Raw genomic sequence first — 19,066 nt, 5'->3', positions numbered from 1 at the left:
GATTTGGAACACAAGGAAGCAAAGAAATAGGGGAGTACTTGATGTGAAATGACTTTCCTGGGCTCCCTTGAAGAGTTGTAGAGTAAATGCAGGTGAGCTAATGAAATTTCAAAACAATTCAACCACCAGCTGAATCATTAAAATCACATCAATAGAATAATCCAAACTTGTACACGTGACACACTAATGAAATTTCAAAACAATTCAAGCACCACTAAAATCTCATTAATAGAATAATCCAAATCTGTACATCTGACACACTAGTAAAATTATGAAACAATTAATTATTAGCTGCATTACTAAAATCACATCAAAAACCAAACATTAGTTAAATTTTCAAAATAGTGAATTATTAGCTACATTACTAAAATCACATCAAAAACCAAACATTAGTCATCTAAATGGACAGTTAAAAATTGTAGATGTTTATGATCCTCACATTTATAATCCAAAAACCAAACATTAGTCATCTAAATGGACAGTTAAAAATTGTAGACAACTTGTTTATGATCCTCACATTTATAATCCTTACATTTGTCTATGACAATTACATTTGTAAATATATTTAAGAATTCTAATGCATTTTAATTCCCCACATTTACACCCACCTAAAGTGTTATTGTGAATTGAATTTCATTCACCTCTGGAGCCAAGTAGTTTGGATTTACTCCCACCTATAGTGTAAATGTGAGGGAAATTAGAAATAGTATTTTCAAAAAGTCTGTGGGCGTTTCCATCCCCACTGTCGAGTCATGAGCTCAGGTTCGTTTTTTCGGCTGTCATCGTAACATGAGCTGGAAACAGCTATAGGAGGCGGTGGTCCCTAGGACTTTGTGTTTTCTTCCCCTCCAATCCAAAAAAACGTGTCACATGCATGGCAGAACATCAATTTACATCCATGAAAGACTTAAACACAAACATAATCCTCACCTTCAAATGAGTCCCTACAAAATGGACCGCTGGTCCAAAACAGTGAAAGCCCAATTCCAACCGAAACGGCAAACCTACAGATCCGATTCGACATCACTCATCTGCCCCAATGTAACAGTGGCCAAATGCATCTCATTCATCAAAATCATGGACCTCCAAATGATCAAAGATCACAAAATTCATTCATCAAATAAACCAATCCAAACCCCATATAACAATTTACCAAAATCACTTAAAAAACTTGTTTCCAAACTCCTCTAAAACATTGAGTAAGGACTACAAAAGCCACAAAAAATATACCTAGTACTCGCACCAAATTCTAAAAAGAGAAGAAAAAAATCCTAATCTCCTCCTATACAGTTTACAGAGAAAAACACAAATCCACCCCCCTCTGTTGTTAGTCAGCAATTCATCTCTCCCATCTAACTAAAACATTAAAAAAAAATGGAAAAAAAGAAAAAAAAAAAAGCAAATCAAATTCCCTCCAAATCCAATTCACTCGAAAAACAAAAACAACTCCAATACCAAATCTCCTTCATTCCCCCTCAACACAAATCCTGCTCTTGGATGAGCTCCTTCCTCAGCTTATGTGAGAAGAGCTTGCAAGCATCCATGCTCAGATCAATGGCTGCCGATAGCGCCACAAAAACCGCAGCATCCTCGGTGCAGCTCACGTGCTGCACACCCACCTCCACCAACGGCTTACTGCATTTCCCCTCGCCGTCCACGGTCGATGACATCACAAACCCTCTGTACATACAGTAAGGCCACAGCCCATATCCAAAGTCGCCGCTGCTCCGTGGGCTGCAGGCAGGTGAGCTGGAATTGGCCGGTGTGGACCGGCCATTCCCGCTCATGTCGATAACAAACTTCCCACCCTTGCTGGCCCCGAGGGTTGATTCGGCGAGCAGGATCCCAGCTGCTGAGCTGCTTATGTCTGGGAGGAGCTCAAAGCGATAGCCCAGGCCATCGCTACTGCCCCGCTCGCGCCACGCCTCAAGGCGGCCCCATGGCTTCCATGTTCCATTGCCCGGGCGGAGAATGAGCCAGGCGCCAGGGTTGGACCGGCTTACACGGTCTGAGCCTGGGGAAGCGACGAAGGGGGTAACCATGGATGCAGCAGCGACAGGCGAGCCAGAGAGGTCATGAATGGTGATTGACCACCCCTTGCGTTCCTTGTTTGGCCGCTCCCGCTCGCTGCTGAGCGAGCTCAGCCAGCTCCTCGAGCAGCTCGGATCTGATTGCACTGATCTGTTTTCAAAACAATTTCAGAGAAATTCAGAAAAATCGAACTACAGATGTAAGGAAATATATTCAAAGGAAAAGAGATGAAAAGCTAAAGTAGAGATGCAAAGATGTTTTTTAAAAATGAAATTTCATAATTCTGCAATCCCGAAATCTTCTTCTCTTTTGGAATCAAATCAAATCGAAGTAGAATTCCCCCCCAAAAAAAGTAGAATTCCTAACGTAGGTATATAATTCGGATAATGCCTTAGAAATTCAGGATAAGAAACGTATCGTACGAACTGCATTCCGTCAAAAAGCGTTAACGGCCGTAATAACGGTGGTTCCGTATCATTCGGAGAAGGGACGGTACAGGTGGACGATATACCCGCCAAAATGCAATCGTATCCACAGGGTAACCGTTATGACGGCAGTCTGTAAGGAGCCTGGTTTTAACGTAGTACTATGTTAGCGGCGATAACGCCCGTCATAACGGCTACGGCATTTAAGAAGAGTTCCTTATCGATCTCGGAAAACTGAGATATCTCGATTTCCGGCAACAAGATACAACGAAACAGGGAAAGGAGAGAATGCCGAATTACGACGGAAAACTGACCTAGATCTGGAAGTACGGTCGCCGGCACTCCTGAAACTGAAATTGCACGTGAAGACCGGCTGCCGGCGGCCTCCCTGGATCTGCACAACCTGAGGGCTGCACTCGGGCTCCCCGTCGAACTGAAACACGAATCTCGGGTCCGGCTCCGCCCGTACGGTCAGATGCATCTGAGCAGAAGCGCCCTTAGACGGCTTCCCCACCGAGGTCCATCCGTTGTGGAAGACAGCAGCCCTAGATTCCGTCCCCGACAGATCCAACGGCACGGACACCTTCCCCAGCAACCGGCCGGAGCTGACGCCGCAGGTCGTCCCCCGCCGACCGGTGTAGATCGAGACCTTCAGGCATGTCTTCCCTGCAAAGATCGACTTCCCGGCGAGCTTCTCCAGGTCAGCAGAGCTGAGATGGAAAGAGGCAGCGAGTGTCTGAGAATGAGAGTCCGGGAAGGCGGTTTCCGGCGGGAGGAGAGGGACGACGGCTGTCTGGAGCGGAGAATGTGGGAGGCGGATCTTGCAGAAGCAGGGCGAGGTGGAGGGGTGGACGACGGAGGTAGAGGGCTTGGAGGCGACAGGGATCTTGAGAGCGAGGTTTCCGACGAGGAGACGGACGAACGGGCAGGGATCCATGGATTAAGGTTAGGGTTTGAAGAAAAAAAGGGCAAAAGAAGATGGGGTTAGGGAATTAGAGAAGGGAAATGGAAAGGGGATTTAAGAGGGAAAGGAGCGTTTGGATGTCACAGGCTGGAATGGATTGGGAAGAAGAAGAATAAAAATCCATGGAACTGCGTGAGGATGGTGAGCTGGTGTGCAGTGCGCATGTAGGGTAAGCTAGCTAGATGTCTTGCTGTGGATCAAATCCCTTCCTTTCTGCCGTTGTGTTCCGAAGGATTTCTCTGTTAAAGAGAGATATATATTAAAAATTGGTGTAGAGCTGTGTACGGAAGAGAGAAAGAGAGAGCCGTAACAGGCATTGATTGAAAAATGGTTGGCATACAGCTGTTTACAGGCTGTCGTCTTGACAGTCAGACCCAAGTTGACGTGATTATCTGAGAGGGAGCGGGAGTCTGGTGAACGCGCGAATCCTACTCGCAGTCGCACGTGTGAAAGATGAAGGCGTTTCGTCAGGTGAAGTGGGGTCCACCTCATGTTTTTTTAAAGCAAAATAAAGATGGCCGTGAGCTACACGTGTGTTAGCGTATTGTTATAACGGCGTGGATTTTGCTGAGGTGGATGGAAAGATTGTGTGTATGTGAGATCTGCACCGTTCATCACGTCGGTCCTACTTTGTTTTGCCTTTTGCTCACCATTAGAACGTTAGAAATTGTGCATGGAATCCATGCCGTTGTGTGTGTATGCCATCCAATCCATTCATTCTCGCGGCTCACCAAGATGAAGGGATGGCCACAAACTCACGTGTGGCATGCCACTTGAATTTAGAGGTTTTAGGCCTGATTTTGAATTGTTCTTTGTGGTGTGGCCCACCTGTGTTTTGGATCTGCCTGGGTTGTGGGATCCTTAGTGGAAATGTGGGTTCGCACCTGATGGATGGAGGAGATCATATGCATTCTAGTACAGTATTAAAAATGGATGGTTGAAAAAAACAAAAAAACATTTCCTATAAAATGAGAATTAATTACATAGTTCTCTTTCCTTACAGGCAAAGCATAACGATGCTGCAACAAGTGGGCCACACCAATCAGGACGGTGCACTCACTGGGCGGGACACAACGTAGAAATGATTTAAACAGCCAGTTGTATGACTCAAATCAGAGGTGCAGGCATTACCCAAATGAGTGGATCAGCTTGATTCTCATGCCGGGGATACCATTTTAGGGCCCACCTCTTGCGTGGACAAGATTTCTTACACGAATTGGTGCATTCCAATGCTGGTAGCGGATTAGGTGCAGCCCTGACCGTGGGGCCCACCTTGATGTATTATTATTATATATCCAGGCCGTCTATCCGTTTTGCCATAAAAAATTGAAGCAGATCCAAATCTCGAGTGGACCACACCATAGGAAAGAGTGGTGATTGAACGCCTACCATCAAAAACTCCATAAAACAAATACAGGCTTGATACGAAACTTTTGTGACCCATGAGAAGTTTGAAATGGTCAACCGCCACTGTTTCCTGTGGTGTGGTCCACCTGATTGGATTTCCTTCATTTTGGGTTCATGCCCAAAAATGAGCTAAAAAACGAACGGACGGCCTGGATATACAATTCATACGTTAAGGTGCCCCATGGTTGCTCGTAATCCTCTTCCTAGGTGAGTGGCTTCCATTTTTGCCAGGACATGTGGATGTGGATCCCCCGGATTAACGGCTTAGATTTCACACATGCGACTGGACGCAACGTTTGTCCTGGTACGGAGATTTGCCCGTAAAAAATGGGGCCACACGAAGCTCGGTCGGTATCATGGATGATCAACCATCAAATGATCGGGCCCACAAGTGGTCCCGCTGGATCATTTGACGACCGTCCAACCACATAGGCCCGAAGCATAGACGGCCGGAGCAACGGAATTCCAAACCACCATCACGTCAGGTGCAACGCCAGCGAAAGTGAGATTAAAAAAATAATAATAATAAAATAAAATAAAAAGGACATCGAAATCACAGTTACTCACCTTCCTTTTCCTTGACTTAAAACACCAATCCCTCGATTTACGGAAATGCCACTTCTTTTGGATTTTCCCAAACAATCCGGACTGGGCTTGGACCAAGTTGGTTGTATACAAACCTTTCTGTCCTTCGTTACACAGATCCTGGACCGTTCATCCTGCGACCAATCAATTCTGACTGGTTGGACAATCCGAGCCATTCGTTTAGTGGTTAATGAAGTTTGGCCACCAACCAAACCTAACAACTCCAAGCTATCTCACTGGATAGTTAGGATCCTGCAAACGGCCACCGCCAACTCATGAGCTGTTAAGATGTAAAAGAAAACATGGTAGAGTTACATCTAAGTCGTGTGTACCGTTGCACGGTGATGTATCAACTGGGACCGTCCATCAGACCCTATCGGACAATCCTAACCATCACTTCTCTTAATGCGCTTTCCACATCCACCGTTAACCATTCCCGTTGGATACAGATCATTTCTCTATACGTTCCCTCAACATGCACCGATCAGTTGGATACAAGCCAATTCAAAATCGGCGCAGATTGGGTACTACCCCCGAGAGGACCCAACTAGAAATGTACAGTCCTGTCAGGGATCTGTGGGGCCCACCATGATGTATATGTTTTATCCACGCCGTCTATCCATTTTGAAAGATTGTTTTAGGCGATCTGAGCCCAAAAAGGAGACAGATTGAAGGTTTAAGTGGACAACACCACAGGAAGCAGTGGGGATTGAATTGTGACCGTTGAAAATTTACTAGGGCCCACCGTTATGTTTATTTACCATCCAACCTGTTCATAAGATTCCATGGGCCTGTGTGAAGGGAAAACATAAATATCAGCTTGATTTTCAACGGTAAACTATCAATCCCCAGGCTGATTTTCAACGGTAAACTTTCAATCCCCAGGCTTTCACGTGGTGTCGTCCATTTGAGCCTTCAACCTGCACTTTTTTGGGCTCATGACCTAAAATGATCTGTCAGCGTGGATAAAACATATACAATCACAGTGGGCCCCACAGAGACCCTGACAGTCCTGGTGGGGGTAGTACCCAATCCTCACCGTCAAAATCCCCTAGACTCGTGGAGTAGGGCCCCATCAACAAGGTGCCCCACCAGTCCAGTCCTGATCACGACATAGTATTTGTCATGCCAGTGAGAGAGCTTGTAAGATGCAAGTTGCACATTAGCATCTTTCTATTAAAATCTTACAAAAATTGGTATATTTGATCCAAACAAGCATACAAATTTGGAACAAATTCAAGATAGGTTAGTGGCATTCCCCATTGAAGAATGATAATTGATAAACAAAATCTAAAATTACGTAATTTCAAAAGTTTTAAAAGCAATAATCCTCATTTGCTAACATAATCATGGAAGTAGCATGTCCAGGATGATCAGACTGTCCATCTGGTTAGCTACCTGATCAGAAGAGAGCCTGATCACCCTAAAGTAGGAAATCAAAACAGACACGGGCCATACTAGAATTGTGCTTGAATCCATATAACCGAATCAATGTAACCCCATTCAAAATCTCAATTCAATCAGAGCCACCCCTGAATATGTTTGAATTAACAAAACTGTTTATATATAAGAAACTTTAAAAAATAATAATAAGCCTAGCTGCATCAGGAAACAACTACAAACTAGCCTTAGATTGCAGAGAAGGCCTTTTTCCCGCCTCCGCCAGAGGATCCTGCTGGAATGACTTTCAAGACATTGAACCTCACTGTCTTTGACAAGGGCCTGAACAGAGAAACACAATTATAGAATCATGACAGCTTCTACAAGGCATATATGCCAATGATCCACCTGAATGCTCATGAACAAGCATGGAATCAGATTAAGGCAATCGTCAGCAAGAGTTAGGCGTACCATACACACACAAACACCCTCAGACCCTATGCATGACAAGCACATAGATCAATCCAAACAATCACATTCGTGGGCCCCACTATTGACATTTGGCTGCTCAGATAGCTTATGGTCATACATTTAGTCCCAGCTAGGGTCCACACATGAGACCCATGATTTGGACGGTTTAGATCAATGTGCATGCCTTCGATGTCCACATAGGGTGGACATCAGTATGAGCCATTTGCTGGCGATGTACACTGTAAACACCGATGCACAAATTATCTATCTTAGAAATGGGGGGCCATGCCACACGGGGTTTTACCTGCACTGGCCAATGATGACATGATCACCCTCCTTAACACGGAAACATGGAGATACATGTGCTGGAATGTTGGAGTGCCTTTTCTCATATCTGAAAATCAAATGCGAGATGTCATGTCCCTATCTCTTAAAACGAGCGGCAAAGATAAAGTGGGATATGAACTGTCATTTGTCTTGCCTCTGGTATTTCTTCACATAGTGAAGGTAGTTCCGGCGGACGATGATGGTTCTCATCATCTTGGCACTGTGGCAGGTGCCCGCTAGGATACGGCCCCTGATGGAAACAGTTCCGGTAAAGGGGCATTTTTTATCGATATATGTCCCTGAAAACAAAGCAAGAGTAATCTCATTAGATTATAAAAACACTTTTAAAAGGCACAGCCATCCATCCACCACTAAAAAAGGCGGGCCTGGGGTCAGCTTTGGCCCACATTCTGAACTATTCGGACCAGCCTTGCGGGCCCAGACATATGTCAACAATGATTATTTGAAAAAAGACAGAATCACTGAAACTGACAATATGGGGAAAAAGAATCAAAGTACATGAGCTTCTTAGTGACAAAAGGTGTGCTTCTTGAATTATGAATTTATAGAAGGAAATGCAATATAGAGTGTCAAATAAATGCAACTATCCTAAATTCCTAATGTATTGGATTCATCGTGCATGATCAGACTTCCATTGGATGCAGCCACGCTTAGTGCACCCCAAATCGGTATTGGTTTGTTTATTCGAAGTGAAAGGGTTAAACATTTGTTCCACTGACAGATTACAGCAGCTCAGAGAAAGAGAAGTGAACATATACGGCGTTGTATTTTCATGTAATGTTTTTTATTTCTACTGGCACCATTTGTGAATAATAAGATCACCTGGGACAAAAACCAAGATGGTCCATTCATCAGGTGGGCTACACCATTGAAATCAATGTACAACTGATGTTCTGAATCAGCATCTGTGTGGTCCACCTGATGAGCAGATTGTTCCAATTTCTGCTCAAGGTGATCTTCATGGCATGGCCCACCCTTTTCATGGCTTGGATGTTCCGATGAAGTGACAAGTGGAAAACAAAAGCATGGCATCTTAAGTTAACATACAACATTGTATGATCATTTCTCCAGAGGAAAAGGGAAGAATTAGGTGGTATCCTGGTATTTTTCAACGTTCACTCTGAACCGACTTTTACTTCAACTCGTGCTCATATCGATCTTGTTTTAACATCATCTCAAAACCCTAAAAAGTTTTCGTTGTTATTTATTTCCTTTTTTGTCTTGAACCTTTTACATCTTAACCTGACTCACAGCTAAGGGAGGGTCCTAATCGCGGTTTGTACATTTTACTAGTAATCTTTGACCTTTGAAAAAGATAGAAACACATGAATTCTTGAACGGACCATCAAGTCCTTCGAAATCAAACATGAACTAGCAGGGATTTGGGGATTTCATCATTTTGGAAAATCAAATACAAACAATATAAAATTTTCACGGCATCTCAATGATGGTGGTCCTATAGAATTCCCATCTACTTGACACAACCATCTCCAATACAGATTCATGGGAGGCCCAGAAAAAAGACAAACCAACTACTTCAACGATCATCTATTGAAGTAAGCAAACCAATCAATAGTTTAGCTTCTTTCTGAACTTTGGCAGAATAAAAACATCAATAAGAAAAGACATGAGTTATGCCTGGTTTCAACATGTTATGGGTGATGCTGCATTCTATTGGTGATTGATTTTTTCCCTGGAATGGTGTGAATTTACCAAAGAACAAGAGAGATCATTGGAGATCTTGTTTAATGGCTACTCTTTGGGCAATCTGGGAAGAAAGGAACAGACAATGTTTCCGTAATTCGAGCCACAATGTTGATTGGATTGCAGCAAAAGTTCAGAACTATTGCAGCTGATGTTTATTCGGTTGCTTGGGGTGTGGGTTGGTTTTGAGGGTGCTGATCTTTTGGCTTTTTGGGTTGTGATGGGGCTCTCTCCTTGGGGGCTCTTTTAAATGGGACTTTTGAGCCGGGGTTGTATTCTTTGCCGCCTGTTGGTGCATTTTCAATAAAAAAATAAAAATAAAAATTAACTCTCAGAAAAAGAAAGAAAAAGAAAAAGGTAAACTTCTGCAATCTGTAAGTGGGATTTGTCAAATCTCCTATCCTAAGTCTTTCCTTGTAACAACAAGGCCAGAAGATTACACTCAATTTCTCTGAATGACAAAAATCTGTTTTAAAATGCCGAATTTAACCCATCACAGGATACTAATGGGTATACTTAAAAATAGAGAGAGAAAACTAGAAATGGGATCCATAACAAGAGGGAAATTTTTCCCCATCCTCCCCAGATTGTGTTCATCGGTAATAAGAACGCCAGACTAGCTAACTATCAAGAGGCAATTACTATGAGCTTTATCATTGAAGAGATGGATAAAAATACTAAGGGCATATCTTATTTTATCTATTAGAGATGATATTTCTTTTTTTAAAAGGATTTGTCAAGATTACTTTTAATTCTTAAAAAGATATAATGTTTGTGAATGCCCTCCTGCACATGAAGACGCAGAATGATGCCCTCACTTTCCTGGCTTTCTCCGTCCATCGGTTCTGGTTTTGATTTGATTTACATGCGGGATTGACTCAGAGGTACAAATGCATTTGATTGAAGTCGCCACTAGCCAAGACAGTTTCAGACTCTACAGTTGGTTAGAACCTGTAGAATCGCCAAGAGGACAAGAAATCGCAAGATTCTTCGACCCAAGTGACTCCTACATTGATCTGCACTGTGGATACTGGGTAAGGGCCTCAGTTACAGAAAAAGGAAAGGGTTGGCACCATTTTCCACTGGTGCGATGCACGGTCTCTACTTTACAAGCTTGTATGGCTTTTACGGGGAACTTTCATATTACCGAGTTAAGTCATACTACACTAAGCTTTAGGGCCTGTGTAGACGAAATAAAGAAAAATGTAGAAGCAATATAAGAATAGAAAGAGTATTAAGCTATATTGCGCAGGGTTCAACTAAATTGTACAGGGTTTTGGAACCCAGGTAGGCGAAGTAATAAAAAAACAAAGACAGTAGAAAATGTGAGTGTGCGTTGGTATGGTGGATGTTCAGGGTATGTGCGAAGCGGGATACGGCTTGATTCAAAATGTGTGAAGAAAAAGAAAAAATCACACACCCTTTTTTCTCAAAAGGGATGGTCAGATGTTCCGAATCCCGACCCTACTCGTTCACTTAAGTATTTTCTTTGGCTTTGGCTTTGACTGGATAGAGTAACTTGATAGAGAGAATGCTTCAAAGAGGGCGGAAGACTCTGCTCATATAGCATCAAGAGTAAGGAGAGTAGGTCGCGGTCATAATAGGCTTTTGAAGTTAGACCAAGCCGTTCTCCTGCGATGATCAAATCCCTGGTAGCCTTTGTCTTTTTTCTGTTTCCTCTTCTCTGTCTCTTTTCTCTCTGTCTCCATCCTCACAATCACAATGAATTGCTTAAATAGGCAAGAGGAAACTCTTCGAGCAGCGACACGTAAGTATCATAAATAGGATCGAACCACGCCGAACCGAAGCCACACCACAAAAAGCGGCAGGCTTATTCGCAGCAAAGGCATGGATAGGGCCACATGGTTGCCAAAGACGAAAACGAGCCACCATGGACCGCCTGTATGCCAAAATTATGGCCCATGAACCGTTTCTATATAAAAAACAGTCATTGGCAACCGATTTACCTATAAACAGACTTTATGGTTTGTTTTTACATATTTCACCTTTTGAAATAGGCTTTGCGTTTCGTAAGTGCTCCAGAGACTGTATTTATCTTTTGGCCTACCACATGAATGCTCAGGTGACGATCGATTTAATCCGATGACTATCTCTAAGGCTTACCCTTGTGCGTTTTAGACACCCCACCCTACCCAAAATGGGTCCTACCAGGACTATTTCTAGTTGATAACGGTCCTGCATGAACCATTTTTAAGAGAAACGGTCCTTAATGGTCTATTTTTTGGTATTTTTAGGTGCAACCCCCACCTTAAGTGAGATTAAATCCCAATCGTCAACTTCAATTGGGTCTCAATCAAAGCACCTATACAGCATAAGGGCAAGCCCTAGACAGCCATTGGTTCAGATTAGTTGTCGCCAAAGCATATAGATGACATGTCAAAAGAAGAACATAGTCTCAAGAGCACCCACAGAATGCAAAACTTATTTTAAAAAATTGAAATACCTAAAAATGGACTATGAATGTCTATTTATATGTAAATCGGTTTGCCAATGATCATTTCTACGTAGAAACAGTCCATAGGCCATCGTTTTTACATACAAACAATCCATAGTAGCCCGTTTTCGTGTCTAGCAATCACGTGGCCCTATCCAGGCCTTTTGTTGCACCCAAGCTATTGATTCTCGTGATATGGCTTCGATTCGGCATTGTATGATCCTATCTCTGACACTTGTGTCGTTGCTTAAGGAGTTTCATCTTGCCTATTTAAGCAACTCGCTTCAACCATAAAAAGGGGGGCAAATGAGAAAAGAGACAGAGACGAGGAAACAGATAGGTAAAGGCTACCAGAGATTCGATCACCGCAGGAGAACGGCTCAATTTAACTTCAAAAGCCCGTTATAGTCGAGACCTACTCTCTTTACCTTCGAAGCTATACGAGTCAGACCATATGCTCTCTGTGAAGCATTCTCCTTACCAAGATACTTTGTTCAGTCGAAGTCAAAGCCAAAAAAAATACTTAAAGTCAACGAGTAGGGTTGGAATTCGGGACATCCGACCATCCCTTTTGACAAAAAATGGTGTCTAATTTTTCCTTTTTTCCTTCATACATCTCGAATCAAGCCATATTCCACTCTGTAGATACCCTGAACATCAACCACACTAACACACATACATCTTCTATTGACCTTTTTTTTCCTACCCAAGTTCCAAAACACTGCACAGTATGACTTAATAATCTTCCTACTCTTCTATTGCTTATATATCTTTCTTTATTTCGCCTACGCAATTATTGGAGCATAGTGCAGTATGGCTCAACTCGATAATAATAGAAGTTCCAACGAATCTCCTTAAAAATCATACGGTCTTGTAAAGTAGAGATTGTGCATCGCACGGACAGAAAATGGGGCCTAACCCCTTCATTTTCTGTAACTGAGACTCTTACCTAGAATCTACGATGCAGACCAACGTAGGAGTCACTCAGGCCAATAAATCTTACGATTTCTCATCCTTTAGGCAATTCTACAGGTTCTAGTCAACCGTAGATTCTGAAATCGTCTTCTAGCTAGTGGCGACTTCAAGTCAAATGCATTTATACCTCTGAGTCAACCCCGCGTTTAAATCAAACAAAACCAGAACCAATAAACAAAGAAAGCCAAGGACGTGAGGGCATCATTCCGAGTCTTCATGCGCAGGAAGGCGTTCACAGCCGTAAAGATACTTTGATTGGGACCCAACTGAAGCCTACGTAATCTCACTTAGGGCGGAGGTTGCACCTAGAAACAGACCATGTATGATCAGTTCTCCTAAAAACAGACCGTGCAGGACCGTATCAACTAAAAATAATCCTGGCATGACCGTTATCAACTAGAAACAATCCTAGCATGACCGTTTTTTGGTAGGGTGGGGTGTCTACAATGTCTAAAACATAATGATCAACAAAAATGAGAAGAATTCAAACATCTACCAAATAGGCCCTAAGTATACAATGACAAATGATATTCCACAATAAAAGAAGAAGTACAATTTCTTAGAAACACTTTCACTTCTCAAGCATGTCTTAAGAATGAACATTAGTTCTCCCAAATTTTAACTCCCCTACAAGATCACAATTTCATTACTAAGATGTCCACAGAATAGAATTCTTATACAAATGCTCAACCCTAACTAACAACATTTTAGTTTGGACCAATATTCCTTACATGGAATGGGACATCTAAGCCATTCATCTGGAGGGTCCCACAAAAAATAGAAAGGAATGGATATCCTCTATCAAACAATCTCAGCCTCCACATTGGACTTCCTATCCAATCCATATGAATGTTGGCTGCATTTATTTTTAACCATCTATTGCCGGCCACCAATTAGATGGCTAGAATTTTACAATGGCAGTCTTTCTTGAAGCATCACCCACTTACGATGAGACCATTGTTGTCATGTGTGACCGCATATGCGCATATCCATATGCAGATCACATATGTGATCATGGCATATGTGAATATATGTGATCGCATATTGGCCAACGGTTCGCACATTATTTTATTTTTATTTTTTTGTCAAAAAAAAAAAAACTTTTTGTCTATAAGAAGGCTGCCAACCCCCCCCCCCCCCTTTGCAATATTCTCATTCCAAAACTCTTTTACTCTATTCTTCTTTTACATTTCTTAATTCCAAGTGGTCTCTCTCTCTCTCTCTCTCTCTCTTGGAAGTTGAAAGATCAAGATTCAAGCACTTGTTATTTAATTCATTGTTTAATTGATTTTATTTCTCTCAAATATATTTTAAATATGTAAAATTAGTTATTATTAACCAACGAAAGTTACCCTAATTTCTTCTTCTTCTTTTTACAATCTTTTTTTTTGAAGTTTTCCATATTTTTCGATTTTTTTAAATTTTTCAAAAAAAAAAAAAAAATGCAGTTGCATTTGCGATTGTGCGATCGCATATGTGCATAGGCATATGCAATCACACATGATCGCATATGCGATTCAACAACATTGGATGAGACCACCAAATGAACGGTCAAATCACCCAAATGCCATCCCGCCCACAAAGAAAGCTCACCCACAATAAAATGCCACGTGTTGTGCCAAAATTTGCGTATTTCATCTCTAAAATTATCATCAAGCTTTCAAAAACACGGTCCTTCATCCTCCAGGACCTCCGCTAGAATTTTATTAGCCCTCAATCACTAATTAAAATTTCTCATTAAACACCAAAAGAAAAATCACAAATCAATCACTCATTACAAATGAGCTTCCAGGTCTCTAAATCTTTCAATGCCAAAATGCAGCATCACGTGCCATAGCAAAGGAAGTATAAAGGGGGAAAAAATGTATTCGACAACAAAGTCACTACATTATCAACATAAAAGAAGAGGCAGGAGCATTAATTGAACCTTCGATCGCATCTCTGGGAGTCTTGAAGCCTAATCCAACGCTTTTCCAGTAACGGTTTCCGCCCTTCCCAGGCCTCTTCCCCTTCCCAGATTTCTTTGAGCTGCCATAATTCACCATTGAATGAGAATCTGAGAATCTTACAACAATATATACATACACTATGTTTATAGTGTAAGTTGGTCGTGAACATGCAACTTGGTGATTGTGACCCATAGCACATGCATATATACACACATGTACATTGGATAAATAATTCTACATGCATATATACACACATACATACACACACATGTACATTGGATAAATAATTCTACATTGGACAAGGTAGGACTGAACCTAGGGTTGCAACAACGATTTTTGGTTAACCCAAACCCAACTGACCCAACCCAAGTTCAGGTTGTCAGAATCCTCGGGTCAGATTAGGGTTCAAAACCTCCAACCCAATTGAAATCAGGTTGAGCGAACTCATGTCAGGTTGAGCAATTTCAAGTTGAGGAGGTCAGATTGGGAGAAATCACATGTATTAGGGGTGGGTTGGGTTGGTTCAGGGTTGAGTATGGGGGAATTCAGATTGGGCACCTCAGGTTGGAATTTTGGTCAGGTTTGGGTTGCAGTTGGATCCTCTTCAGGTTAGGTTGGGCTCGGGTACCTGCAACCTAACATGAACATGGATGCTCACATCTATTTCTAGTGTGCTAAGCTATGGCTGCAGCATGCTAGTGATTGTGACCCATAAGACATAACAATACATGCATAGCTTTTGGCACACGAGCTGGTTTAAACTCCAAGAGGGTGGTTGCAAACATTGCAAATGCACAAACAATCATGCATAGACTCATTCGTTTTTGGCAGGAAAGCTGGTATTGAACCTGCAACCTAATGGTTATGACCTATTGCACATATAGGCATGCACCCATACATACATTATTCTTTTGGGGGAATTGATGCTCTGGCTGAGCAGGATGTTGAAACAGACTACTAAATTGCACACATGGCATTCATGTAGCTTAAATTAGACCGCCCAAATCCTAATTTAGATACATAAACCCAAGAATTACACTAATTTTATTTTGCAACTGGCTGATTGGTGGACACTGAATGGACAGTCGAAATGAAAATTAGTCGACAGTCCAAAATTAACAAACAAACTCCCATCAATCAGAAGTAAGGAGAGTTAACTCAATCTGAATTTTGGATGGCAACCTATCTACAGTGTGTCCAACAATTTGGACGGTCTAATTTGAGTTATAAGGTGTGGAATTTATGTCACCGTACTGACCATCGCACAGTGCTAGAGTATCAAATAACTCCCATTCTTTTATCGCAGGTAATCTGAGATTGAATGACTGGCCATGTAGTTGAAACCAATAGGGCATGCACACATATATGTGTATGTATATATCTATGTATTCTTACCTCAGAAACACCTTTGGCTGTTTCAAGAACGCTTTCTCCGTCTGCATTAATAAAATAATAAAAGCTTAAAAAACATAAATATGTAAGAAATACATAAATGAATTGGTGTTTTACCATTTACATACATCAATGTGAATGTAACAAGAGAAAAAAAAAAAATGAAAGATTCCAAAGAGGTCCAAGATTTTCATTATCAACGGCTAGGATTTCTATAGCAGCAAGAATCTCATATCTTTCATCAAATAAAGTACAAAAAGAAGAAGAAGAAAAATAAAGAAGAGCAGTTTGTATTCCTTTTGTTTAAACCCTAATTCGATTCAAAACAGCAGTTTGATGGAATCAGAGTTCTGAAACAGAAAAGAAAAGATGGGAAACAGCAAATGAGAGGAAATGAAGAGAAGAAAGAGGAATCTGAGAGTTTCAGAGATCTGACCTGTTCCGCCATGATCGAGAAGGAGAGCTCGAACAAGATCGTAAGAGAGAGGGAAAAGAAACCCTAGTTTTTGAAAGACAGTATATAGTCTGCTGGGGCGGGGTGATGACGAAGTGATTTATTGCAGCACGTGCCAAGTGGCCATGCGCGAGGAAGATCCTGGCCGTTCATCTGGTAGGGCCCACTTTTAGGACGTTCATTTTTTAGTTGGGCTGTATATGGAGGAAACGGATTGGCTACTCCCCCTTACACCAGCCCGTGGCTGGTGGTGGTGCTTTGTGGGCCCGCCATGATGTATGTATTTCATCCACTCCGTTCATCCATTTTTAAAGATCATTTCAGGGCTTTATGCCAAAAATGGGAGGGATATAAATCTTAGCTAGATCACACCACAGGAAAACAATAGTGATTGGATATCCATCATTTAAGTTCTCTTAAGGCCCACTGTACTGTTTATTTGACATCCAATCTGTTGATAAGGTCATAAAGATCCAAGTGAAGGGAAAAAACAAATATCATCTTGATCAAATACATTTATGGCCTCTAAAAAGTTTTTAATGGTTGACAATCATTCAAAAATGTTTCCTGAAACGTGTTCCAATTGAGATTGGGATACACTTCATTTTTTGTGTATTACAATAAAATGATGTAGAAAAATAGATCGACGGCATGGATGAAACATGTACATCATGGTGGGGCTCACAGAGCACCAACCACTTTCCATTGGGTGGTTGCAGGGGAGTAGCCAATCCGTTTCCGTACATGGAAGCGGATTAGCCGGTGTACCACACACAGGCTAAATAGCTGGTGTATTGACGTTAGCAAATTATGTGGGTCTCATCATAAGATATGTATTATATCCAAATCGTCCATCCAATTGACGAGCTTGTATTAAGGCTTCGGACTAAAAAAATAAGGCAAATCTAACTATCAAGTGGACTACACTGCAAAAAGTAGTGGGGATTGAACGTCTACCACTGAAACCCTTTTAGGGGTTATAGAAGTTTTGGATCAATATGATTTTTTTTTTTATTTTCATTTAGGTCTTTGTGATTTTATAAATAGAATAAACATTATAGTGGGCCCTACAAAATTTTTAATGGTGAAAATCAATATCCCCACTACTATTTGTGGTGTGGTCCCGTTGATATATGGATATGATTCATTTTTTGGATAATTCTCTAAAATGATCTCGAAAAAGCAATGAATGGGCGGATACAATAAATACATCACTATTGGCCCCACATAACTTTGATATCTTTTGAACCATTCGAACAACTCAAGCTCGAAGAGCTTCAGCGCTCGATTTTCGTGGGCGCAGATTAGCTACAAGCAGGTTGAGTAGCGAGATTCCTATAGAAGTGACGTCACCAAGTTCTATGGCCCCCACCATGATGTATGTTTTCTATCTCCACAGTACATCTATTTGAAGATATCATTTTAGCTTAAGATCCAGATAATGAGTTAAATCCAAAGCTCCATTGGGCCCAGCATAAGAAACAATGGGGACAGTGATGCCCACCATTAAAAACTTCTTAAAGCCATAAGAGTTTTAGATTAAGATGATATTTGTGTTTATCTTTCGTTTGTGTCTTTTTTAACTTTTGAACAGGTTAGATTTTAAAAAAAAAAAAACATCATGGTAGGCCTTAGGATAGTTTTAACTGTGGGAATCACTCTCCCCATTGTTTTCTGTGGTGAGGTACAATACAAATTTTTATTTGCCTTACTATTTGGCTCATGCCCTAAAATAATATCTCAAAATGAATGGACAGTATGAATACAACATATACATCATAGTGGGACCCACATAACTTGGTGATGTCACTTCAGTAGCTTAGTCTGGCTACTCAACAGTAGGTAATCTGCGTCCCTTCTTCGACGCGGATCAGCTACTCATAGGTTAAGTAGTGAAACCAGCTACTGAAGTGATGTCACTAAGTTCTATGAGTCCCACCATGATGTATGTATTGTATCCACACTGTCCACCAATTCGAAGATATCATTTTAGGGCATGATATAAAGAATGAGGGATATCAAAATCTACAGTGAACCCCACCAAAGAAAATAGTGGAGAGAGTGAAACCTACCATTGAAACCTCCCTAAGGTATGTCGTGATGTTTATTTGAGATCCAACATATTCATAACTTAAAACAGACATTAAAGATGAGAAAAAACAAATATAAGGTTGGTCAAAAACTTTTATGGCCCCTTCGAAGTTTTTAATGGTGGTTGTTTTCTTTAGTGGAGTCCACTCGATCTTTGGATCTAATTAATTCTTTAAATCGTGCCTTAAAATGGTCTCTTCAAATGGATGACCAGTTTAGATACAACACAGATATTATGATGGGACCCACGTAACTTGGTGATGTCACTTCGATAGCTAGTCTCGCTAGTCAACATGTTAAGTAGCTAACCCGCATCCCTTCTTCTCAAGCGAAGCCCGCCTACCTAGGCATATGCCCCCGCAACACGTCAGCATCCTACCCACTTCACTGGTTCTTGGGTCTCACCCAAGTCGGCCCCCAATATCAAATGGGGCA

General features: G+C 41.5%; 2 protein-coding genes across 2 annotated transcripts; both read right to left on the bottom strand.

Annotated features, from left to right (window-relative positions):
* Positions 1 to 1,142: 1,142 nt before the first annotated feature.
* On the bottom strand, positions 1,143 to 3,689 carry LOC131218810 (uncharacterized). Its single transcript, XM_058213627.1, has 2 exons — positions 2,771 to 3,689; positions 1,143 to 2,181 (listed from the first exon to the last, which is right to left on the bottom strand). The coding sequence occupies exons 1-2, from the start codon at positions 3,391 to 3,393 to the stop codon at positions 1,476 to 1,478; spliced, it is 1,329 nt and encodes a 442-aa protein (XP_058069610.1). The 5' UTR covers positions 3,394 to 3,689; the 3' UTR covers positions 1,143 to 1,475.
* A 2,955-nt stretch (positions 3,690 to 6,644) lies between these two features.
* On the bottom strand, positions 6,645 to 16,636 carry LOC131218809 (small ribosomal subunit protein uS17-like). Its single transcript, XM_058213626.1, has 6 exons — positions 16,523 to 16,636; positions 16,090 to 16,130; positions 14,673 to 14,773; positions 7,745 to 7,889; positions 7,568 to 7,657; positions 6,645 to 7,134 (listed from the first exon to the last, which is right to left on the bottom strand). Exons 1-6 carry the CDS (start codon positions 16,532 to 16,534, stop codon positions 7,041 to 7,043), a joined length of 483 nt encoding a protein of 160 aa, XP_058069609.1. The 5' UTR covers positions 16,535 to 16,636; the 3' UTR covers positions 6,645 to 7,040.
* Between the last annotated feature and the right edge of the window lie 2,430 nt (positions 16,637 to 19,066).

Source organism: Magnolia sinica, chromosome 11, assembly GCF_029962835.1.
Source record: "Magnolia sinica isolate HGM2019 chromosome 11, MsV1, whole genome shotgun sequence".
NCBI lineage: Eukaryota > Viridiplantae > Streptophyta > Magnoliopsida > Magnoliales > Magnoliaceae > Magnolia > Magnolia sinica.
The sequence above is the reverse complement of the archived record's forward strand: the minus strand, read 5'-3'. Positions and strand labels throughout refer to the sequence as shown.